This window comes from Ambystoma mexicanum, chromosome 5p (assembly GCF_040938575.1).
Source record: "Ambystoma mexicanum isolate Mex_15411 chromosome 5p, UKY_AmexF1_1, whole genome shotgun sequence".
In the NCBI taxonomy this organism is placed as follows: Eukaryota; Metazoa; Chordata; class Amphibia; order Caudata; family Ambystomatidae; genus Ambystoma; species Ambystoma mexicanum.
In genome coordinates this window covers 760,192,677-760,217,727 of record NC_090930.1, presented here as the reverse complement: position 1 = coordinate 760,217,727, position 25,051 = coordinate 760,192,677, and the positions used below count along the sequence as shown (strand labels likewise).

Here is a 25,051-nt window from a genome sequence, read left to right as displayed (position 1 = left end):
CTATTTTTCTTGCATCTGGGTACTCACCAGTTCAACACTGGTATTTCATTCATATGCATATTTTTTCTCTTATTGGTGAAAGTATTTATGTCACACATGGTTTTTGATATGACAATACTTACCTGTGATTTTCATATGTTTAGTGTGTACTAAAGGCCTTATAAAGTAATGTATCTTTATATCATACTGTCTAACTTGAATGAATAAGCATTGCCCTGTATGGACCCATTGTTGCCCCAGTTTTTCAGAGACAAGGCCTTTCCTGCTACAGATATACTGTTGATCGCCCATTGACTCTGCTGGGTCACACTCAGGCAACCAATCATTCAGAAGGGCAGTCAGGCAGCCAATCGGCTCACAGTGCATTCTGGCCATTCTCCATCCAGACATTCGCCACAGAATGTGGATTCGGACAAGCACTGCCATTCAGCACTACACACTGCATTCATACCAGTTTCAGGCAAACACCAGATACTAGACACCCATAACACAGAATGCGTATTCGTCACACACTCCATTCACCCAGGTCCCAACCCACGGGCGTACCCACAACATACAGTAATTGGAAAGTCTCCAGCTGGTCTGGCCTGGACTTCCACACCACCATATATGGAACTTCCACCCAACAGCTAGTCAGGGGGAAGGGACAGAGTCAGGGCTTCCCAGGACTTTGGGAAAAGTAAGGTAACAGGTGATAGAAAGCAATAGACCACAGGGGCCATCTTGTTTCCTACAAGGAATCCACTGATTTCAATGACAGGGCTGGGCATCCCAAAATAGAGGATGCGCATGGCACCTATCAACTCAGCATGGAGCTGCCACCAGCCCGTACCCTGCTCTGTGGGCCAAACACAGGTGCCCAAAAACATACACTAGGAGTAAAGGGTTGTACTCCCACCCATGGGTGCCATAAGGTTATCCCAAGGGTCTGTTAAGCAAACCAAAAAGGGGAAGAGCCACACCGCCAGGAGTCCCACATGAACTCCAGTAAGGAAAATAAGAGAACATACATGATACAGCAACAAAGGACAAGGATATGGAGGCCCTGTCCCTCCAATGCCTTTCCAGCATCACAGTCGCATTGTAAGTCCCATAATTCCCATTGTACTGGGACAAAGAGGTCTGCAGAGGGCCGAGACAGCAAGTTTCAGCCTATTAGTGGTAATGACCCACACCAGAGGGAGAAAGACGCATAAAAAGGTCCCCTCAAGTGCAGGCCATAGGAAGGAGTAGCAGTAGCAGGTGGAATGAAAATTAACAAGGGGGGGGGGGGGGTCCTGGGAGTCCCTCTGCCAGACATTAGTCCTGGTTACGAGAGACTTACCCAGAGTCTTTAGCTCACTATCTTTCACAGAGAAGAAATATCCCAAACATATCAGTCTTTGTCCTGCCCTGGGGCAGTCCAGCACCAAAATGCTAGGCAATTCTCCTCTGAACAAGAGTACCAACAGCATCCCCAGACACGTGTTTCGGTCTGGTTGGACCTCATCAGTAGGGACGAGCTGTGCTTCTCTAAGAGTAGTGAGCAATTGTCAATTTGCATATTCAAGTAACCTTGGGTCTCACCCTAAATTACTAGGGGAATCCAGACGTGGGCCCCTTGCTCAATATTCTTAGAGAGGCACAGCTCCTCCCTACTGATGAGGTCCAACCAGACTAAGCCAACAAGGAGCATACATGAGGAGACATAGGAACTTGGTTAATGCAAGAAGGGGAAAACCAAAGTGGCAGGAAGGCCGCCCTTCTTACAAAAGGTGTACAGCAGGAGAGGAGCATAAACAGCATTGCATGTGTTAAATGGTTTCCACAAAGAATTAGTAGATTATGTTGATCACATTATTAAATTTACTAATTTGCATGAAGATAAACCGAACCACAAGAGTATTTGTAGAATGTGAAGGCATCATGAAGCAAGCCACCGACAACAGATTCAAAGTAAAAGTGTTTTATTAAACTTAAATGTCAGGATGGATAAAGGCCTAACTTGACCTAAACTAAGGTGGAATTGCCCTACATAAAGACCCTAAGGAAAGTCTGAGTCAAAGAGTTCAACTTAAAAGTATGTGTGTCCAAAACCTATACTTGCCCTCACAACTAAAGCTAAACAATGTGTAAGGATGTCAGCAATAAAATAAATAAAACATGCATTACTCACCGTAAAAGCATTTCTGATGATTGTATCTGCTTAGATTCACACGCTGTGGATATGGTCCGACATCCAGTGGTAACCGCAGAGTATTGCATCTTGTCTTTCAGGGGACTGAAAGGGGACGTCGGCATAGGCTTGTCTGTAAACTATCCCTATCATGACTTGTAGTGCACCCAAAATCCCTCACGCGCCGAGGTCCCTCCGATTGTATTTTTTCTGCCACGAGGGAGTCCAAGGTTATTGTGAGTGAGCACATGAAGAGAGAGAGTAATAAGGAGTCTATGTTCCTTCCACCCCGAGCAGTGAGGTAGGGAGGGCGCATGTGAATCTAAGCAGATATAATCATCAGAAATGCTATTACTGTGAGTAATGCATGTCTTGTGATGCTTGTTAATCTGCTTAGAATCACATGCTGTGCATAGACTAGCAAGCAGTACCCGGAGTTGGAGGTGGGTTGTGAGAAGGAACAGTAGTGAAAAGATGTCTCATTACTGCTTGTCCCACCTGAGAATCAGATCTAGAATGTGTGTCTAGACAATAGTGTTTTGTAAAGATGTGAAATCCAGGTTGCCGCTTTGCAAATGTTCCCCTAGAGTCCATTTGCAATGAAAGCTATGGATGCCCCAGTGCCTCGAGTAGAATGTGCTCTAGGCTTGAAGGGCAGTTCTCTCTTTGCAAGAAAGAAACATAGTGTGATGCATTTGACAATCCACCTTGATATTGCTGATTTTGAGACAGGGTCCCCTTCTCTACCAGTTGCCACTGAAACAAAGAATTGTTTAGTTTTCCTCAGTGGTTTAGTTCTATCCATGTAGAACATGACTGCCCTGCGCACATCTAGTGTGTGAAGGCTTCTTTCGGCCATGTTAGTAGGTCTCTGGAAGAACGTGGGTAGTTCGATTTAAATAAATTTCGGCACAAATCTGGGATGAGTGCGCAGAACTACCTTATCTTTGTGGACTGTAACAAAGGGGTCCAAAACCGAGAGGGCCTGTAGTTCGCTAACTCTTCTGATAGAAGTGATAGCTACTAGAAAGGCTCTCTTGTAAGTCAGGTCTTTCAGACTAGCTTTATGCATAGGCTCAAAGGGGCGTCCCATGAGCCTAGTTAAAACCACGGTTAGGGGGCGGGGGCGCTGTTGAGCAGCCTGCAAGATGGCTGCCTCATGTAAGAGCTCTGTGCCTAGCCGCCTCTTATCCGTTGACATCTGCGGTTCTGCTTTCGATCCTGTGTCCCTGCTACGATCCCTGCACTGCGGCCAACGAGCTCTATCCGCACGTCGAGTTCTGGGAGAAATCGGATTCTCGGAACTGGAGTTTCTTGTCCCGCCGTGCCTCGCCTTTGCTGGGCCCTGTTCTCATCGTGACCTGACCGGGTGCCTCTCGTCACTCACTGCTGGCTGTTCTGCCCCTGGCACCCTGGGGCACACTACACTCGTGGGCCGGCTCGCTCCTGCCCCAGCCCCGCCAGACAATCCTTTCCGCTGGGAGCCTAGGCCGCTGACGACCAAGGCATGCCGGCGGCCCATCTGCAGCCACGAGGGGCCTGGCCTGGGCTGCCTGGCGCGAGCCGGCGGGGACAGCTGTCGTGCCCTCACGGGATCTCTTCAATACCCGACTCACTGGCTGAACCGACCGAGCTTTATAGTGCCCACAGCGGCCCGGTACGCCGCCGGAGCTCGCTCCTTCATCTTGCTACCTCCCCCCTCTGGTTCTGGCCATGTCGAGTTGCTCCAAAGGATCTGCTAACGGGGATGCCATGGACACATTTACTAAGACAGTCCCTCGACCAGAGGTGGGCCACACGTCGCCTCCGCAGGAAGAACTTGACAACGACCCTAATCCGGGGGTGGCGGCGCCGGACCTCACTGCCATGATGGAATCAATGGCTAAAAACTGCCTCCTTTCATGAGAAGCTTGATGATATCAATGCGAATGTCGCCTCGCTCAAGACCCGTGTAGACCAGGCTGGATCTAGAATCACTGAGGCTGAAAACCGATCTCCACTAATGAAGATGCGATACACGTACTTCAGGACACTGTGGCCACCTTATCGAGCGACATGAAGAATGTTAAAGCAAAATGCGATGACTTGGAGTCCCGCTCCCGCAGAAACAACCTTCGCATCATTGGGGTCCCTGAAACTGCCCTGAAGGGGCGCATGGAAGATGCAGTCGAACAACTGATCAAGGACTTGCTGGGGGACCCGGACCTCTCCCCTTATTTCATGGTGGAGCGGGTTCACCGGGCCCTTGCCTCGCGACCCAGACCTGGCGACAGCCCCAGACCCATTATAGCCAAGATTATCATGACAGGGACCTCATCCTTCGCCTGTCACGGGAGAAAGGGGAGCTGCGACTGGAGTCTCACATAATCAGGATCTTCCCAGACTTTTCAGTGGCGGTGCAGCAGGAGAGACGCCAATTCCTTGGCGTCAAGAAAATGCTCAGGGAACGCAATGTACCATATGCCATCTTATTCCCGGCTCGTCTAAAACTCACTCATAAGGGCAAACTGTACTTTTTCACAGTCCTAGACGAGGCTGTGAAATTCATAGAGATGCAAATACCGCTTCAGGGCTCTGGAGAAGGCTGAGTGGACGCTAATCAACTGTGAATGGCACGGACTGTAGACACTTATTGAACTTGTTTACTTAATCTGCACTGTGGTACTGGTAAGGCTGCTCTGTTTATTGTAACGTTCTGCGCCGGCGATGACTCACGCCCCTGCAGTCCTTACGAGCTGCAGCGTTTGTGTACACATACTTACTACGCACTCCACAGAGCTGGTCTCACACTGTTCTGTTGTCCTACCTCAATTTCTGTTTTCCTATTGTTCAGGTCCTTAATCTTATACCCTGCTCCCCGCATACGAGATGCAGGAATATACGATATTTGACTGTCAAAATTGTTTTGGTTTATTTCGGAACCGTAGGGGCTGGTGTGCTGTCCCAGATTACCCGCTTCGCGGGCGGGGCCTGCGCCGCCAGTCCGCCACCACTGTTCATTTTTTGCAACTGAGCCATTTGGCTCCAAGCGTGCTGGTGCACGGCAACGGCGCACCCCATTGCGAGGGCACTTTTTTCTCAAATCTTTGGTGCGTGTTGGCCCCAGTTGGGCCTCGGGGCAGATTGGGGACGGCCCAACTGCGCGCTGTTAAGGGTGGGTGATGTTCACACTGCTGATCCATGGTTAGTGGTGAGGGTGTGGGGTGGGAAAGGGGTTGTTTTACAAAAAGGCACACAAGGTTTCGCAGCACGCATGCTGAAGGGCCACATGCCCACTTGCTGTTCCAACTCTGGGAGCTCATACCATCACGGGAGCTGGGATGTTCACCGATTTGTGGGTACAGTGTCTGTAGATACCTACCTCTGAAATGACTACTGTCATAATGTCCTGGAACATTCGGGGGTTGAGCAACCACACAAAGGCCCGCAAGATCGTTGCATATGCTAACGGACACAATTGCAAGATATTGCTTCTACAAGAAACACACTCTGATGGCCTCATTCCGAGGACTGTTGCCCCATCATGGGGCTCTGCCAGGTTCTTTACCTCTTACGCCACACAATCTAGGGGCGTTCTCACAATGATCCACAAATCAATCAAGTTTGTGCTGCATAAAAGCTATGTTGATCCTGAGGGTCGTAATGTTATAATTACACTGCACACTGGTCAAAGAGTACTTGCTGGTTAACACTTACTGTCCCAACTTAGATTCTCCGGAATTCTTTGACACTGTAACTACCATACTGCTGGGCTTCGTGGGGGTGCAGATCATATGGTGGGTGGGGGGGGGGGGGGGGGGAGGGGAGGACCTGAACCATATACTGGACACTGCTCTGGACAGAACTGCCACGGCACCCAGAGCTCTGTCTGGTGCGGCGCAGAGGCTGCATGGCCACATGCAGTCGCTCAACATTTGGGACGCCTGGAGAACACTTCACCCCCAGCAGCGGAATTACACCTATTACTCTTCTGTACACGATAGTTCGTCCAGGATAGATCTGTTTTTGGTCTCTAGAGAGGTCATGGGCAGGGTGGAGGATACACGCATTTTGCCCCGCAAATTCTCGGATCACGCTCCAGTCACACTGTCCTTAGGGCTGGGAATTCCAAACCCAACACTCTGCACCTGGCGCTTTAAGTCCGAAGCTCTAAAAGACATTGTGTTTAAATCTGAGATACTAGCTGACATTGAGTCCTTTGAGTTTAACTCTCTTCAAGACACGACCGCCGCAGTCAGATGGGAGGCCTTTAAGGCTTACATTAGGGGTATGTCCATTTCCCGGGAGGCAGGGGTGTTGAAAGCTATTAGAGCCGCTCTTGGGCGATCCGAGGCCAAACTGAAAAGGTTGGAGCAATGTTGCTCCTCCGGGACTGACCCCACCACTCTGGCTCAAATCTCTGACGAGCTCCAGGTGTTTAACACTGTAGCAACCAGCGAAGTTCATTATTTCAGCCGCCCGCAGGCCGCTAGGAAATATGGGGAGGGGGACAGGCCCGGTAAGACACTTGTGAGGGGGGAAATGGGCTGTACGCAGATCACTTCCATAAAAAATCAGAATGGTGACGCTCAATGGGCGGACCATCGAATACTGGATATATTTACCGAGTTCTATAGACCCCTTTACTCCCAGCCCGTAGAGCATACTGAACATATGCGAGAACTCCTTGACCAGATCCCACCATGGAAATTTCCCCACAGACCCGGGACCAGTTGGATGCCACGTTTACACTAGACGAGATAGTATCGGCTATCTCAGACTTACCTATAGGCAAGGTGCTGGGACCCGACGGCCTCACGGCGGACTTCTATCGAGAGCAAGTGGCTATTCTGGCCCCACGGCTGTTGGAGGTATGGAATGAGGCGCTACGAGCCGCTATCCTTCCCCCTTCCATGCGGGAAGCGGCCATCACGGTACTGCTCAAACCAGGTAAACCTGAGGACGAGTGCGGGTCCTATAGACCTCTCTCCCTCATGAACCTAGACACAAAGATCTTTGCTAAGATCATTGCTAACTGCTTTCTGCCCATTATGACGCACTTGGTACAAGAGGACCAAGCAGGCTTTGTCCCAGACAGGTCCACCTCCCATAACATCAGGAGATTATTCAATGTCATGTCCCGTACAGATCAAGATGTCCAGGCCGTAGGGGTTACGCAGGACGCTCAGAAGGCCTTCGACATCGTCTCTTGGAAACATATGTGGCTGGTCCTCAAAACAATGGGCATTGACCCTAAAATGATAGGGTTCATTAAACTATTATACACTTCCCCCGTTGCGCGGGTACGAGTCAACTCACTAACATCCGAGATGTTCACTCTATTCAGAGGCACCAGACAGGTCTGCCCCTTCTCCCCGTCCTTTTCGCATTGGTGATAGAACCGATGGCGGACTTTATCCTTGCACGGCACTCGCGTAAAGGAGTACGACTGGTTGACGATCCTGAAATAATATCTCTATATGCTGATGATGTCCTACTATACATCAGAGATCCCACAACCCATCTAGATCCCATACTGAGAGACATCACCCGGATTGGCACCCACTCCGGATTTACGATTAACTATTCCATATCGGAGATTTTCCTGCTCACTAAGGCTACCCTGCAGCCCACCACCGAGTATCCCCTGCACTGGGCCCCTGAGGGTGTGAGATACCTTGGGTTGCAGATGTCCCTCACTAAGCCCACCTTGCTTGCCGATAACTACTCAGCTGTAGCACGAACAGTTGAGACCAAAATTTCACGATGGCGCACTCTCCCGTTGTCCGTCGCTGGCCGTCTATCCCTTATTAAAATGATCTTGCTCCCCAAGCTCTTATACACCTTTTGCAACATTCCTATATGGCCTGGGAGGGCTTACTTCACTAAATTGCACACGCTCTGTGCACAATTTGTCTGGCACTCCGTTGCGGTGCGTAAGAAGTGGAGTGACATGGCACTTTCATACAAACGGGGCGGTATTGCTGCTCCGGACCTAGAACTATATTGGATCGCTGCCCAGGCCAAGCATGCTACTCATTGGTACCCGGGTTCCCCAGTGCGCCCACATGTCAAACTGGAACGGCTTGCCTCCGCTGGTATTAACTTGATGTCCCTGATACTACATCGACGCTACACATCCGATTCCCCCGTCGACCCCATTGCTGCGACTCTGTATGCCTGGTCACGTCTGCTACACTCGACAAGTGGGCCCTCCCCATATTACAAATGGCTTCCCGTGTGGGCCTTTCCGGGCCTGGAGCCCACGTTTGATACCGCTTTGGCCCGACACTGGGGTATCGGGCGCTGTCCGGCTTCTATCCCGAAGGCAAATTCATAGGCCCCCAAACCTGGAGACCGGGGCACACCAGATCCCCCCCCTAGACACTCTTCAATACTACAGGCTCCGTGCCGCGTTCCGCACCATGTGGCCCTCCTTTCCGGGTGAGCCCCCAGATAACCCGGCGATAGCCTACATCGCCAACTCGGGCGGTGCACGTGGCGTCTCTTCACTATATCAAATCCTACAAGACATCATCCCCACTCCGGCTCTTGAGGCACGCGACGGATGGTCGGCTGAACTGGGTCTAGAAATACCTGATGAATTGTGGGAGGACATGTGCTGCCACACACAAAAAGTGTCCGTCAATTTCCGTTTTCGTGCCATGCAATACAAGCTCAATAGGCTTTACTATACACCACGCAGGACATCGGGGTTTGCTCGCTCTGAGGTGCACCTCTGCCCGCGCTGTAGGGCAGTGGATGCTGATCACTTGCATATGTTCTGGACCTGTAACAAATTGTCCGGTTTCTGAGACAGTGTCCTTCATACGCTAAGTGCAGTGACTGAAACTGTAATTGATCCCGATCCTTTGGCAGTTCTGTTTGGGGTCTGGAGGTCTGACGAAACGAAGCGCTTGAAAAAGTGTTTGAATATAAGCTGCATGATTGCCAAAAAATGTATACTTCAGAACTGGAAGCGGTCCTCCCCACCGGCCTCTCAGAAATGGCTGGGTATGCTCACATGGTCGCGGAACTGTGAGGAGGAATACCTGACAATGCTGCCCGCCCAATCTCACCCCAGGAACAACTGGAGCGAATTTAATACATATCTCAACAATCAAAGTGAGAACACGCCCGGATCTGGCTGGTCTCCAGTCTCCATCCATGCACCGTGATTTCTGCTGTGTACTTCTGTATTGTTGATGCTCTATAACCACTGTTGGAACTATATTCTGTATCCATTACGATGTTTTATGCTATGCTTGATATTGTTTGTTGCCTTGACGTATGTGCCTTGTGAACCTCTGCCAACAAAAATAAAAGTTTAAATAAAAAAAAAAAAGATATATATATATATATATACACACATGTTTAGATCCCACCCAGGGGCTGGGTGAGTGATTGGGGGGGGGGGGATACATTCTTTTAACCCCTTCCATAAATGCTTTAATCACAGGAATTTTCCACCACGACACCTTTTGCTGTGACGTGGTGTTGGCTGACAACGCCGCTAGGTGAACCTTTAAGGAATTGAAGACTAACCCAGAGTCCAACAGATGCCCTTATGTCGGGTCCAGACCAGCTGTGACTGACTGCTTGCTTTCTTCCAGGTGAGTTATGTCTTTTCCGTCTTTATTCTGACTCTTTCTTTTCCTCCGTCTTCTCGGCGTCTTGCTCCACTACGCTGTTCCCTAACAATGTCTTTTTGTTTTCACAGGGATCGTTGCGATCTCGGAGTTGCCGCGCCGATGGCGAAGACCTCGTGAGTTATTAATGCGCGGAGAGCTCCGCTTTTTATTGGTGTTAATTGCTAACCTGTGTGCTCTTCCCTTCTTTGTACAGGTTGCAGTGATGTGCCGGAGTGATTAGCGATCGAAGCGTTGCTTGCCCAGGTAAGTGCTTTGTTAATGCTGACCTTGTTCCTTGCCCCTTGCAGGTTGCAGTGAAACCCAGAGAAGGGCGAGGTAAGAGAAGTGCAGGGTGCTGCCAGGACTCTATGCTTGCCCCGGTAAGAATTGTTATTAATGCGGTCCTTGTTGCTTTACCTTTGCAGGTTGCGGCGAACTCCGTAGATGGGCGAGGTAATCAAAGCGCAGGATGGATTCAAGACCGGTTACTTCACAGATAATTGTTCTTGCTCGCTAATGCTGTTCTTGCAGGTTATTAATGGAATCCGGGATCGGGGCGCCAGAGAAGCAGATGAGCAGGAGCTGGACACATCGAGCATTACGCTGCATGAGTGCAGAATAATGCAAAGCATGTTCTGCTGTTTGGGCGTGGTTTAAGTAGTTCCTGCCAAGAAGTTCCAGGCCCAGCCACGCCCAACACACTAGACCGCATGGCTTGGTTCTAAAGAACAGAGCTGTGTAATAGGCCTCCATGATGGATTAAGGTCCAAAACTGGTATCGCTTTTATTCCTGATAATGGGCCTGGCGCCAAAGGTGCCAGGACTGACTCCATGTATGTTTATGATGGAGTTTTAAGGCCCTTGGGGCCAGTGTGAAGTGCTTTAGCCCCACTGCTACCAGAGGGCTGTTCTACCTGAGGGGGTCAGGGGCATGGATCGTGACACAGACTTCATTGGCTTTCAATTAATCTTTAGTTCGAGTTTAGTTATCTAGTCTTTAAGAGCATTCAAGCCTCAACCTCACCATATCTTCGTTCCCGGATTTCTCTATACGACCCAGTCTGCAAACTTTGATTATCTTCTTGGTTTCTACTGCGTTCCTCACCCACCTTCTGCCGCTTTCACTCTTTCCAACTTCTTGACCGCCTCCAACCTCCTCCCCTCTGGAATACCCTCCCTCTGGAGATTCCCTCTTGCCCCCCTCTCAAACTCAAAGCATCTCAAATGTCATTTACTCCAGTCAGTACCGTCTTAAATTATTTCAGTACATGAAGTTTTGCCGTGTGATAAAGGTACTTGATATTTGCCTTTTTCATTTACATTGTACTGACTTTTAGAATGCCCAGCACTGGATAAAAGCGCCACATAAGCTTTGTAAAATAAACAAATATGCTGAGAACTTGAACACTACTTCCTTTAGTTGTCAAAAATGAATTGCAATTTACCAAAACAAATGTTTGATACCTGATAAAACTTTGCTGCCGCCTTCAATCCTTCATCATTATCCAGGTTCTGTTCCGATGCAATTTGACTAGCTAATGCTCCAATGTTGAATAAAACACAGCTCTTCTCATATCCCAAACTCGGAAGACCTTAAGAATAAAACAGAAAAATAAGAAATCTCAAATGGAGAACATAGAAGCAGGGAGTGGAGGGGGTTGCACAGAACCAGCAGCATTCAAGGATTAAAACGTGTGACAAATCACTTAAAAGTCCTCGTAAATATTGGTCACAAGGCGACATTGCTTGAACCCCAAACACACTCAAACAAACCTGCAAAGTGAACAACGCAGCAGTAAACAGCTACCTCCTCCCCTCCCCATACAGGTTAATTTAACTCTTGCTCGTTTAATCTAGACACAGTCAAAGCAACATTTTAGATGCTCCAGAAAAAAGGTTTCACAGGAATGGTTTTGCTCTATTAGTTTTTAAGCAAGCCCCTATCGGCGAATACTCCCCCAATGACATCACTGGTAGAGGGAACATGGTGAGATTGTGTGCACTTGCCTCTGAGATACACTCCAAGACTTAGGAGTAATACATTACTAGGATCATTACAACAGCACTGAAGAAACAAAGCAGACAATTAACTAAGAAGGGATGACCATTACAATATTAGTTCAAACCTAGTTGGGGTAGATTGGCAACACAGTTGCCCATTGTATATGCAGTCACAAATCAATTATGAAGCAAGAAATAAAAACAGCAACAAAAAAAATAAGTTCCTTTTTCACTCACCGTGAAATGAAACTTTCAAGGGTCAAATGCTCCAAGTTAACACATGTATGAGCAGAATAGAAACCTTTACTCATCAATGTGACTGCTGTTCCCCAAGTCCACAGCCCCCTTTTTTCAATACTGATGGGAGTCCATCCCAAAGGGACGAAACCAGAGCCTTTTTGCAACTTTCAATTTGATGCAAACGAGGTGCCTGGGTGCACCCGCCCAGGCAGAGTCCTTCCATCAGCCTCGCCCATAAGTCCTTGACCGCTCATCGGCTAGTATCTCACCCCATCTTACCAATTCACAGGCAACGGATCAGTCGCATGGGGAAAAAAGGGGACTATGGACTAAGAGTGCAGTAGGCACTATGGTGAATAGCTGTTTAACTCCTACGTCCTGTCCCTTTTCACCATGGAACAAGAAGAAATGTCAGAGTTAAAATTACCGACCACACCAAAAGACCTAGACACACACTGCAAAAGGTTCTAACTACCAAAAGTTAGAACTTTTTGTGGTGTGGGTTTAGGTGTTTCAGTGCGGTCAGAATGGGGCTGGGGGCAGGGAGGGCGTCCCACGCAACACTCTGCTCCCTACAGTGAGTGGGGTTTGCAGGGGACAACCGTCCAGCCCCCTGCCAGAAAGAAAAAAAAAATAGATCACCGAAGTGAATGGGAACCGGAGCCGCAGGAACACAGATTGTCTAAAGGAAAGGTAAGTAGGGGGTGAGGGTGAGAGTGAGGAAATCTGCGTGATTTGTAATGGAAACGTTTGCATGGGAAATGTACGAACATTTTGTAATGCGTACATTTCCCTCGCTGGAAAATCAGCCGCGGATAAATCACGCAGATCCTTCTCCATACTGGTGGGAGATTTCACAGCAAGAAATAGTATTCTGGGGAGAGGGCACAACACACTGCAGAGAGAAGAAGTTGTGAAGAACTGCTTGTCCAAAACTGGCATCATACCTGGTGTCCAGCCAATAGTGTTTACAGAAAGCAGATGGTGATGACCATGTGGCGGCGCTGCTAATAACGACTCAACAAACATTTCACTGAAAAGCAAGTGCCATGGCATTAGCTCTGATGGCATGAGCATCAATACCTTTAGGAGGCTCATGCTTCCGCATGAAAGAACAGTGTCTGATGCATGAGAAAATCTATCTGGCAATCATGTCCTTAGGAGGCGTACAATCAAGGCTGCTAAAAAAATTTTAAAAAAAATAAAGTGTGTCTCATTTCATGAACTGCTTAGTACGATTCATGTAAAACGTTAGGGTTGTCCTGATGTCAGTAGTGGAGAGCAATGTCAGTTGGAGGCTGTGGAATCGGGGAAAACAGAACTGGGCAAGACCACCTCCTCATTCATGTGGAATAAGGTCACCACCTTAGAAAGGCCAGGTGAGTAGGTAAAACTACCTTGTCCTTATGAAAAATAGTGCAATGCGCAGAAGCCAATAGAGCCTGGATTTCACTGAGCCACCAAAAGAGAGCAACCAACATACTTACCGACTAAACGCCACACTTCTGGAGGCTCTCGTGCCTCATTTGGCAAAACTATCAAAAGGTTGGAGTTAACCCACAAAAGGATGCCTAGCAAGCAGTCCTGCCACGCCACAACCATCTGGAACTCAATCCCGGTAGAGGCTTGAAATGGTCCTACCAGCCTCCAGTTCTGCAAAATACTAAAAACGTAGGCCTTACAACAATACCTAACTGACACATACAAATCTCAGTCACCTTCCACCAACACTACTGCGTTAATCTATAAAAATGGAATTACCAATTCTGCCACAAACCTGTTGTAAAGCGCTCCGCTGCTCTTGAGCTAGGTTTGCTTTAAGCAATAAAATGTAAATAAAGAGTCACCTTTCATGACAGAAATTTCAGTTCAGTAAAAGCCATGTCAAAAACTTTGAGCATTAATGATAGGACAATGTTGAGATCCCAAAACGAGTGAGGTCTCTTGACTGGGGCATAGTCTCTGGGGAGCCCCTAAAGGTGTCTGCACACAACCAGGTTTGAGCAAGAAAATTATAGGTCCTGGTTGTTGTGCTAGGCACCAATCGCTAAAAGTTATTATCGTCAAGGAGCGCTGTTGACCAGCCGATAAGAGGGCTGCTTAAGCTGGTAGCTCTGGCCCAACACAATACTGTTTTCAAATAAACAGTGCATATATCCTCTATCTCAGTATTCCAGTGACTGAAGCAAAAAGCGGACAGACTTCAGAACGAGCAGCTCTGTGCCGAAATCGATTTGCACCCTGTGTGCAGTGAGGATCGCCCCTCTGGATTGTGCTGGCTGTGAATGAGGCTTGGACGCTGCACCCGAGTGCCCCGGGAACTCACGCTGCGCTTCCCCTGGGCTGGCGCCGATTGCTGTGGCCTGAAAGTTGAGCAACAGGCTCAACCGTGGCCCGATAGATCTGTGTGCCTGCCTGTGGGCGATTAATATTTAACTGGGGCGTTGCTGCCGATGAGTAAGGGGCTCCCCTGACCCCTTTGGAGCCTTAAGTCTGCTGCGTGCGCACCCTGCTTTGAAGCACCCACAGGGGAGGGGGTGCTCCTTGGCATCTCGCACAGCCTCCTGGTCGCTGTCTGATTCGCAGGCGGGACACTGTACCTGCCATAGCAGGCATTGAACTGTCTCAGGAACTGGTGCATACGCGCTACATGGTCTTTACATAGGGGGCAGCCACATCATATGTGGTTATACAATACAGGACCCTCGCTGCAGGCCGCTATGGTACCCTCTGGGCAGATCCTTGCACGGATGCTGGGGTGCCCCATCATTGCCTCCTCATAGCCTGATAAGGTAACCAAAAGCCTGCGAGACTGTCCTGAAGCTCTTCTACAATACGCCTGGCGGCAAACGTCTCACCGGTGCTACTCGGACCCCCTCCCCCCCACAACCCTACAGCTGCTGGCGTGGCCGTGGAGAAATATATGGTGACATTGCAAACATCAATTGTTTACCTCCAACAACCGGCGACTGGTGCGAGGACAGCCCGTGAGTGTGACATACCCTAAACCCCCTTGAAGTCTGTGGGCATTTATGCCGATGAGCGAGGCAGCCACTAATTGAACTCCGGCAGCCTTGCACTGCCGCGTGGCAGCCCCACATTGCCCTGTTGCAGATTCCCCTGACACAGCTGTGAGGGATGTGTATTGCTCCGGATCGGCCTCTTCCCCCTAGTACGCTGCGAACATTACAGGCGGTCCTGGGCAATGCCGCAGGGCCGCCCAAGGCGAGGCGGGGGAGCTGATGTTACCATTCACCAGGCCAGGAGAGGGCAGCCCCCACCCCCATGCCTGCTCCTCTCCCCTACAGCTGCAGAGACACGCAGTCTCTGCCACACAAAGCCAAAGAAGGGTGAGGTGTGAACAATCACATCACCCTTCCTCTAAGCACCTAAGAAAAACCAACAGTCAGGCAGGTCTCAGGTTGAAAGACCTGCTCCCCCTCAGGGGAGCCAGACAGTCGGTGTCATGATCTCTGCTTCCAAAAGGTCAGGGTTTTCCCAACTCCCTTGGAAGCAGATCCATAACCCAGGTTCCGAGTGCCAACCAGTCCCAATTGGGACCTTTTGGACCCAGTCCTGGCGCCAGTGGCACCAGGCTCATAAATATGCCCAGTCCCAGCGCTGGAAGCGCCGGGCTCATAATGCTTGGGTGGACTTACCTGCAGCAGACCATGCTGCTTACTTGCCTGCCAGTTGAGCCTCTGATCCTCTTCTGTTTGGAACTACTTTTCCTGTTGGGTGGGGCAGGAGCCACTCCCTAGGTTCAGAACACTGGAACTCTTCTGGAAAGCAGGAACTCTTTTCTTACCTAGGCGTGGCTGTGGAAGGAGACACCTAAGCACTACAGGAGGCTATTTAAACCACACCCGATGGATGAATCTTGCTTTGCGTTATTCTGCATCCTCTGCAGCAGAACGCTCATTGTGTCTTCTGCATCTGATCCTGGGCCTAAGGAAAAAGGCTTACCATCCTGAATCCAGTCTTCAGCAACACCTATAAAGACAAGAAAGAACAGGTTAGCATTACGGTCTTCAGTGACAGCTCTTCACTTACCTGGTCCATCGGCTGTCACCAACGCCTCGCGCTGCATTCCGACATCTGAAAGACAAAGGCTTACCTACTCTTCGCGCGCTCCGGAGGCCTTCGGTGCTGCATCCCGCATCTGAAAGACAAAACAAGGTGCGTTTAAAGACATTGGGGAACTTTAATACTCACATGCCAGTACTCCTTTCCACATCTAACCCAGTGGGTATTCCGGCACCCTGCAGCCGCTCCGAACTTGTACCTGCAAAATAAAAAGACAGTTAGAGCGCATCGTGAAGCAGGCAACAAGCGCTTACTTACGTGCTTCCAGGCGCTTCTATTCATCACACGGGCTCCATCTTCAACTCACTTCAGCCCGTCATCCACCATCGCCGGAACCCTGCAAAACAAGAGACATCATTACTAAAGACTTTAAAGACATTAGAATTACTCGAAACTTACCGTTCGTGCAGTAAACAACGGACAGCAGTCCTCTGAAGTCAAGAGGCCTGCTCCCCTTATCCAGTGAAGAAACTGGTTACAGCACCCTGCCCCGAGGCAGATGGAGAGCACGGCGTTCACTTACCTAAGGTGAGAGCGTTAACCTTTGGGGTTCTACAGGAGAAGAGAAAGGGAAGAAGAGAGACATTCAATAACCCAGTTCCTTAATCCCATATTTTCTATCTGCAGACATCTTACCCTTCGAGTCAGACATACAGAGCACAGAGGTCCAGCCCAAAGAGCCAGCCGTGTGTTACAAATCACCTTTGAAGATACGGTATACGCCCAGTCAAGACCGGCGCCTCTACGGGAATCAGGTGAGCGTTACAGTCGGCTACCCGGCCTGGGTGCTGGAGCACAACCCCCACTACTATGCACATAAAAGACCCAGGGCTCTAAGAAAACACAATCTGTTTGTGGACCCTGAACAAGGACCCAAACAAACAGGAGGTTCGCTGTTCACTCAGCGTCTTCCACACTTTGCTTCTTTAGCAGACTCTAAAAGTTCACTGCATCTGCAGCCTCTTTTCTCCCCTCCCTTTGAACATTGTCACTGTTCAGAACTTTCCGTCTTACAAGCGAGCGGCAAAAAATCTTGGATAAACAGAAGGAATCCCCGGGGACTTGCGCATGAAGAAGCAGGATCCCAGGCCAGCCCGAGCAAGCGTGGAGGAAAAGCAAACAAACCACCCCGGCGTAGGCCACCGTGTAAATTTCAGCTTTTTCAGGTGAGCCGCTACACCGGGTTGCGAGGGAAGGGAATGTTGCTTTCAGAATGCAGCCGCTAAGATAAACATCCCCCGTGCAGCCGCACGCGTGTTTGTCAATTGCAAGAGTGAAAGCAGCTAGTTTGTATCCCCCCTCCCCCCCCCCCCCGAGCAGCCACAGAACGCACACGGTTTTGCAATTGCAAAAGTGAAAGAAGCTGGTTTTAACCCACGCTCCGTGAAACCTAGAATATAACCTCACACACGAGGCCGTAACTATACAGGAGGAAGGGCCCTGGACAATAATAAGCAGTGCTCAGATGCCCAAGTCCTCGTAGCACCTATATAAAGGCAGAATTACAAAATCCTCGGTAATATTAAGCAGCGCTCAGACAGCAGTGTGCATAGCTTAAGGGGGCAACCGTGTGACATTAAAGAGGCTGGGGGGCAAGCCAGCTCTGGAACAACAAGGGTCTGAGGCCCACAAACGGCCTCCCATGGAAAAAAAACAAAAAAACGCACAGGGGCTGAACAAAAATTGCTGGTCACACAAAATAATTTTTTTTTCTTGTAATCGAACAGGCCAAAGAATCATGGGTCCCAAGCGAAGATCACAGGAACCTCCAACACCTTCCCAGGAACCCAAATCACCCCACTTACTAGCAGCCATGGAGGCAGCTGAGCATTATGGCTGGGCTTGGGTCAGAGAAAATATGTATGGCCTACCAAAAGAAGGGGTCCCCCATACCACCCGGTCAGGAGGACGACAACACCACCAAAGAAAAGGAAGTCAACAGAAGGCATGGGAAAAGGTAACAAAAAAACTGTCTAAACTATGCGAGAACATGAGTGAGATGCAGTAATTGTTGCTAGAAATCAGGGGCAAACAAACATTTCCCACAGCCGAGACTAGGCCCGCAAAACCCACCATAACACTAGAACCAGACATCATGGTGCTTTTAGGGATACCAAAAAAATAGAGGAGAAAGCCATAGCCAGAAACGCTCAGGTGGAACAGAATTGGGACAACTGGCTGCAGGCCTTTGCCATCCTGGCAACTATATATGAAGAAAAATTCCTCAATTTTGGCAGAAAATTATGGGCATATATGGATAAAATCAGAGAAGTAAAAATCGCCCAGAAAGGGAAGACCTGGCTAGCATATGATATTAGATTTAGGAGAAGCATGTCAGAGAGGCCAGCCATAGAATGGGACGAGGTCCAGAATGATTTATACATGTTAAACGCTGAGCCTCCATCAGAGGAAGAGGCCGCACAAACAACCCCCAAAAATAGCAAAAACCCACAGGGCCCCAGAGTCTGACACTGAAAAACACAAAAAAGGGGAACAGCCCTTTCGGAAGAATCAGCCCTGGGCGGCTAAGTAATGCCCACAGGCAGAACAAAAACCACTCCCCAAAAGCCAACATCCCATGTAGGAACTTTGGAAAAAACCTGTGCACCTGGGGGAAAGAATGCTGGTACAAACACACTTGCACAAACTGCAACGGTGACCACGCAGCAAGCAACTGCACCCCAGCCTACCAGCCAAAAACACAACAGATTAGCACCAACCCCACCCTGCCAACCCCTTGGCTAGCACTGGGCAGAACCCCCACCCCCCCCCCCCCCCCCCATTAACCCAGACAATTTTAGAGAGGCACTCAAATTACCCAGACAGAGAAACCAGCGAGGCAATCCAGCAGGGTTTCACCAAGGGTTTCATCATCCCTTTCAAGGGCACAGGGTCTCAGAATGTCCCGAAGAACTTGAAGTCAGCCAGGGACAACCCACAAACGGTGGAGAGCAAAATCAAGAAGGAATTAGGATTGTAGGACCTTGGGACCACATGCCTCTCAAGGATTACATAATATCTCCCCTAGGACTGGTCCCTAAAAAAGAACCCGGGCAAATTAGGCTAGCTCATCACTTATCCTATCCCAAGGGCCAATCGCTAAATGACGGCATTCCACACACAGAATCCGCGGTATCCTACACACACTTCCAAGAGGCGGTAAGACTCATACAGGAATGTGGCAGGAACGCCCCCTGATGGCAAAACTGGACATCGAATCCGCTTTCAGATTATTGCCTGTTCACCCAGATTCCCAGCAATGGCTAGGTTTTACTTTTAAAAACAAATTCTATGTAGACAGATGCCTCCCCATGGGATGCGCAGTATCTTGCACCTTATTTGAGCAATTCAGTTCTTTTTCAATGGGCTTTCCAAAAACAGAGACCAGGGACCAAGATAGTACATTACCTCGATGATTTCATGGTAATGGGACCAGCAAATTCTGAAGAATGCAGCAGGGCCCTGGCAAAGTTAGAAGGAATGGCTTCACAGTGGGGCATACCTTTAGCAACGAAAAAAACGACCAAACCAGCCACCAACATATTTTTTCTGGGCAAAATCCGAAAACAAAAATAGCAGAACTTCTGGAGAAAATACAAGGCCTGACAAAAGACAAGGGCACAGTAAAAGAAATTCAGTCATTAGCAGGAATTCTCAACTTCGCAGCCAGAATCATCCCTCAGGGGAGGGTATTTTCCAGAAGTCTGTAGCTAAAAATCAAAGCATACTCCACACCCACCTGCACATCCGGCTAGGCACAGAGGTGAAACAAGATCTGGAAATTTGGGGCAATTTCCTTAAAGAATTCTACGGCACCTCACTTTGGCGCATGCCATTGAACACATGGACAAAAAGGGTCCTTTTCACTGATGCAGTCGGGAGCAGGGGGTTTGGAGCCATACTAGACTCAGAATGGGTGGCAGGACAATGGCCCAAAACATGGGAATCTGCAGGGTGGACAAAAAACATCAACCTCCTAGAAATATTTCCCATTTGGCTAACCTTACACATCTGAGGCAGGCAGCTTGCTAACACGGAACTCTTGGTCTGGTGCGACAACATGGCCGTGGTAGGCTCCATAAACAGAAGATCTACCAAATGCCCTTTAGTGCTGAAAGTCCTACGAGCCATTACAGCGGTTACACTACAAGAAAACATTGTGGTCAAAGCAAAGCACATCTCGGGGGTGGATAAGAACATTGCAGACGCTTTATCTCGCTTTCAGTGGCCAAGATTCCGGGAGCTAGCACCACAAGCCCAGGAACAGAAGACGCCAATACCAGTGGAATGCTGGTCAATAATGGAATACAAGAATAACGGCATCAACGCCAGCGCCAGAGAGCCCAGGCCGGGATGCCTGACCAGAACGAGGCACCTCAAAAACGGGTACCAACAACTTGCTGCCAGCAGAAAACACGAACCCTGGCTTGGGGTTCTTAACAGAGATGGCAGAGAAAGCACTGGCAAGCACTACCGCAGCGCAGTACAGTAAGTGCTTACAAACAGTATTTAGAGCCACAGGGCTAAACCATGTGAAGTTTATAATGATTAAAGACATAGAAATATTTTTAAAATGGGCGCATGAGCAGGGCTTTAAGAGAGCTTGGGCAAAGAGACACCTAGTAGCAATCTCATATTTCTCAGAAATACGGGGTGACTCAGATCCCACCCAGATCGCCCTCATTTCCTACGCCATGAAAGGCTGGGCCAGAATAGAGGGCCCCCAGGTAGACACCCGCAGTCCCCTTGATTTCAACAAACGAGCAGACCAACTGGAAGCCATTTGCTGGCACCCATATGAGATCATATTATTCAAAACAGCATTTTTCTGGCTTACTTCGGGGCTTTCCGGGTTGGAGAACTTATCGCCTCCAGCACCAAGGCCACCAACGGATTAGGCATCATGAAGGTCAGGGTCAGACAGGACAGCATCAGCATAGAAATCCAGCAGTCAAAAACGGGGGCCAAAAGAACCATCAACATTTGTTGCATTGATGATGCAACAAACTGCCCAGTGTGCATCACCAACCTTTACTACACGTAAAGTCCCAAAAGGAGGGGGGGGGGGGGGTTTTAATCCACAAGGACGCCTCGGCACTAAGCCGCTAACAATTTAAGGGGGTGTTGATGAAAGCAATCAGCAAAGCAGGATGGGACCCCAAGGGTTTTGGCACCCACTCCTTTAGAATAGGTGCAGCCACCTCAGCATGGCAAGGAGGCCTGGCACCGCCGCAACAGCTAAAAAATATAGGGGGATGGAAGTCAGATTGTTACAAAAGATACATCAGACCACAGCTAATATACCCATCCCCTCCCACCTTTCTTTCTCCCTGCCTGCAGAAACATCAGGCGAAGGGAGGACCCCACTCCGCTTAGCATGGATAGTCGGGCACTCATTCGTCTTCGGGACAGGCCGATGGGCAGAAGAAACCCAAGAAGGGCCACACTTCAGAAACACCATTGCTTTCCTGGTGGGGATACAGAGGCCTACGGTGGGCCGACATCCACGAAACACTAGCAGAGCTGGTCGCATACAGAGATCCGCCAGAATTCCTGAAATACACCTAGGGGGCAATGATCTGGTTACCACAGGAAGGAGAAACTTATTTGAGGAAATGTGCTCCTCCCTAGCAGGCATTTCACACAACTAGAGGGAAACAAATATACTTCTCGGCCAGCCTACCCAGAAAGAAATGGCAGGGGGCCAACTGTTCCAAATCAGTAGACATTTCTAGAAGAAAACTCGGGGCTAGAGAAAGTCTGTACAGCAAAAGGCTTGGGCTTCATAAAGCATCCGGCCATTACCCTGGGTGACCCATGCCTTTTTCTCAAGGACGGCACTCTTTTATCAAACCAGGGCATGGAACATTTCTTTAGAGAAATTTCAGCAACCCTTGCCCTCCAGGGGTTGTCACTAGGAGATCGGGGGAACACGGTCAGTCGGCAACCTGCCAGTGTGTGGCGGCACGGGCCAGAGGGGGTAACCTCAGGACCCGGTGCCCAAAGGTATGATACTATTTTGATGTGATTATTGTTATCTCCATAACCATATCTGCACAATAAAATCCTATGGCCTTTTATTGCCAACACTTGACAAATTTTGTGAGCCAAATTATTTCGGATGAGGGTAAGGGGTCGGCTAACACAAGTTGCATGCATATGGGTTCAGCAGTTATGTGCCGCTCTGACGGGCTGGGTGGCTTCTTGAATGTGGCCTGTCTTGTCTCCCTACACATGACGGCCATGTTTTTCAGCCACATGACATGCTCACCCCTAAAGCTGCTCGAGGTGGTGGGTCTGTGGTGATGTACTGGGGCCCCCAAATCGACATCTACACTGTGCAGCGTGGATGGATTCTCTCAGAAGGTTGGATCCTGTATTTCCATCCGGCATCTCTCATGCTGCAACCTGCTGGGGTGCTTGACCCCTTATCCTTGCGACTGTGCCAGTTTACCTCCACTACACTGCACGCTTATGGGTGACTGCCTATGGGATCACCATTTGTTTTCTGGACCCGAACATTGCCCGATTGGGCCCGGAACATCCTGCCACAATGTAGACTTGGTCTTCTCTCTGGCTGTATTGACTGCATGTTGCTTTCCCTGAGTGTGAGACAAGCTACTTAGCTCCTTCAGCTAATCCCCAGCAGGCAAATCACTTGGGATGCGGATAGGGAGACCTTATACTGGTGGATAACTGCAATATCACCCCCAGACTCAGACATCTCTCCAACTGCCCCTGGAGTTCACCACCGCTCCTACTTACGTGGAGCTTCCCGCCCCGACCGCACAGTAAGACAATATGACAAACTGATCTGAAGGCAAAAAAAGGGCCTATTCACTCCTACACCAACACCACTGCCAAATCCTCGGGAGTCACTTATCCAATGGCTGACAGCGACCAAGCCTCGACTTCAGGTGCATCTAGAGACAACCATCTGCTTGCAGCGATGCAGAATGGATTCATGGCAGATAATATGAAACTAGACAACATCGTACCTACCATTGGCTCCCTGACATCTAAATTTGAAAAAAATGGCACCCGCATAACTGAAGTCGAGACAAGGTCGATAAATACTATCACAATATAGCACAACTACAGCAGGAGGTCCAAAAGATCCACAACCAATTTGAGGAATTGGAATTGCGCTCCAGATGCAACATCCATATAATTGGGATCACAGAGGCGGTCTGCAAGGGCCTGATGGAACCTTTTGTCGAAAACGTGTTGAAAAAAAAATGATTTCGATCCTCAACATTCTCCCTGCACTTCCTTGTGGAGAGGGAACACGCATCGTGTTTTGGCTCCTGTCCCCAAGCCGGGCCACCACCCTGGCTAGACTATCTCGAGAGACAATCCGGGGCCAAGCATTTCAGATGTGGTGGGGCCCAGACACCTGAAGCAGTGGCTTGCGTGTCCGAGGCCGGAAAGCTGCAGAAACAGGAGGCAAATCCCATTTTAACAGCTTTCAACCAAAAGCATGTTGGTGAAATCAGTGGTGCAACAGCGTAAGGAATTTAAAAGAAAAAATATATATATATTTTGTGAGGCAACAAAAATTAAAACGTTTGTAGCGGTACATAGAGCATCCAGTCAGGTTGAGTGGTAAAAAGGACTGACGAATGTGGCCAGTCGGAGGAGTCAGTGTGGGCAGGCGCAACAGGCATGCTCAGGCAACAAGTTTAAAAACAGGAAGTTTTACTTTTTTGCAGTGGAACATGCTACTGTGCTGTCCAAGTGGACAGACACCCATCAGTATGCAAGAAAGGGTATGGGACATACAAGTAAAGTTGACCAAGCAAAAACAAGTGTTAAGGTGGGAGAAGCAAGCCAATGAGATACTTGCTTCAAAGCAAGAAGCAGAAAAGGCCTGTTTGAGGTACCATTCTGCGAGTGGATTAGACCAAGCAACATCCCTGCCACATTTGTTCTGTATGGGGTTTCTGCTCACATTCATCTAGCCACTGTGCCAATTACAGCCGTTTGTGTTTGAAAACATGACTCCATCACTGCATTTACGTCAGAAATTATGTGAGACCATTTTTTGCAGCTGTAACAGGCAAGGTGCCCACAGAAATAAAGAGTGCCCAGAGAGAAGGGTTTCTTTCATTATTGATCCCCCAAATGAATCCCTATTTCATTGAACTTCTAAGAGCTCATAGGGCATTGGTACTTTGTGTTTTGAGATTACTGGTACTGGAAAACCTTTAGACTGGTGGATGAGGTTTATGAAGATGCCATCCCAAAATTCCCTTTCCACACAGCAAACTGCAGACACACTTATCCCTTCCCACTAACATTCCTATTGAAGGAACACCACTTACCCACTTTAAAAAATAAAAAAAAAAAAGCGGCCAGTCCATATCCGGATAGCAGAGGTTTATAACTGTGCTGCTGGTGGGGTCAGGGATGAAGAGGGGTATTTATCTAGTGCTTTACTGGGGAAGGAAGGACGGACAGGGCCGACAGGGCCGACAGGAAGGACGGACAGGGCCGACAGGAAGGACGGACAGGGCCGACAGGAAGGACGGACAGGGCCGACAGGGCCGACAGGAAGGACGGACAGGGCCGACAGGGCCGACAGGGCCGACAGGAAGGACGGACAGGGCCGACAGGGCCGACAGGGCCGACAGGGCCGACAGGGCCGACAGGGCCGACAGGAAGGACGGACAGGGCCGACAGGAAGGACGGACAGGGCCGACAGGAAGGACGGACAGGGCCGACAGGAAGGACGGACAGGGCCGACAGGAAGGACGGACAGGGCCGACAGGAAGGGCCGACAGGAAGGGCCGACAGGAAGGGCCGACAGGAAGGGCCGACAGGAAGGGCCGACAGGGCCGACAGGAAGGGCCGACAGGGCCGACAGGAAGGGCCGACAGGGCCGACAGGAAGGGCCGACAGGGCCGACAGGAAGGGCCGACAGGGCCGACAGGAAGGGCCGACAGGGCCGACAGACAGA

General features: G+C 49.5%; 1 protein-coding gene across 2 annotated transcripts in view; it reads right to left on the bottom strand.

The window, feature by feature from the left end:
* PDCD6IP (programmed cell death 6 interacting protein) overlaps positions 1 to 25,051 on the bottom strand; it is a 1,152,781-nt gene that overhangs the window by 1,029,549 nt on the left and 98,181 nt on the right. For both annotated transcript variants that reach the window (XM_069613187.1, XM_069613188.1), the window contains exon 4: positions 11,230 to 11,357. In XM_069613187.1, coding sequence (XP_069469288.1) covers positions 11,230 to 11,357 — 128 coding nt within the window. The remainder of the gene's footprint in view (positions 1 to 11,229; positions 11,358 to 25,051) is intronic.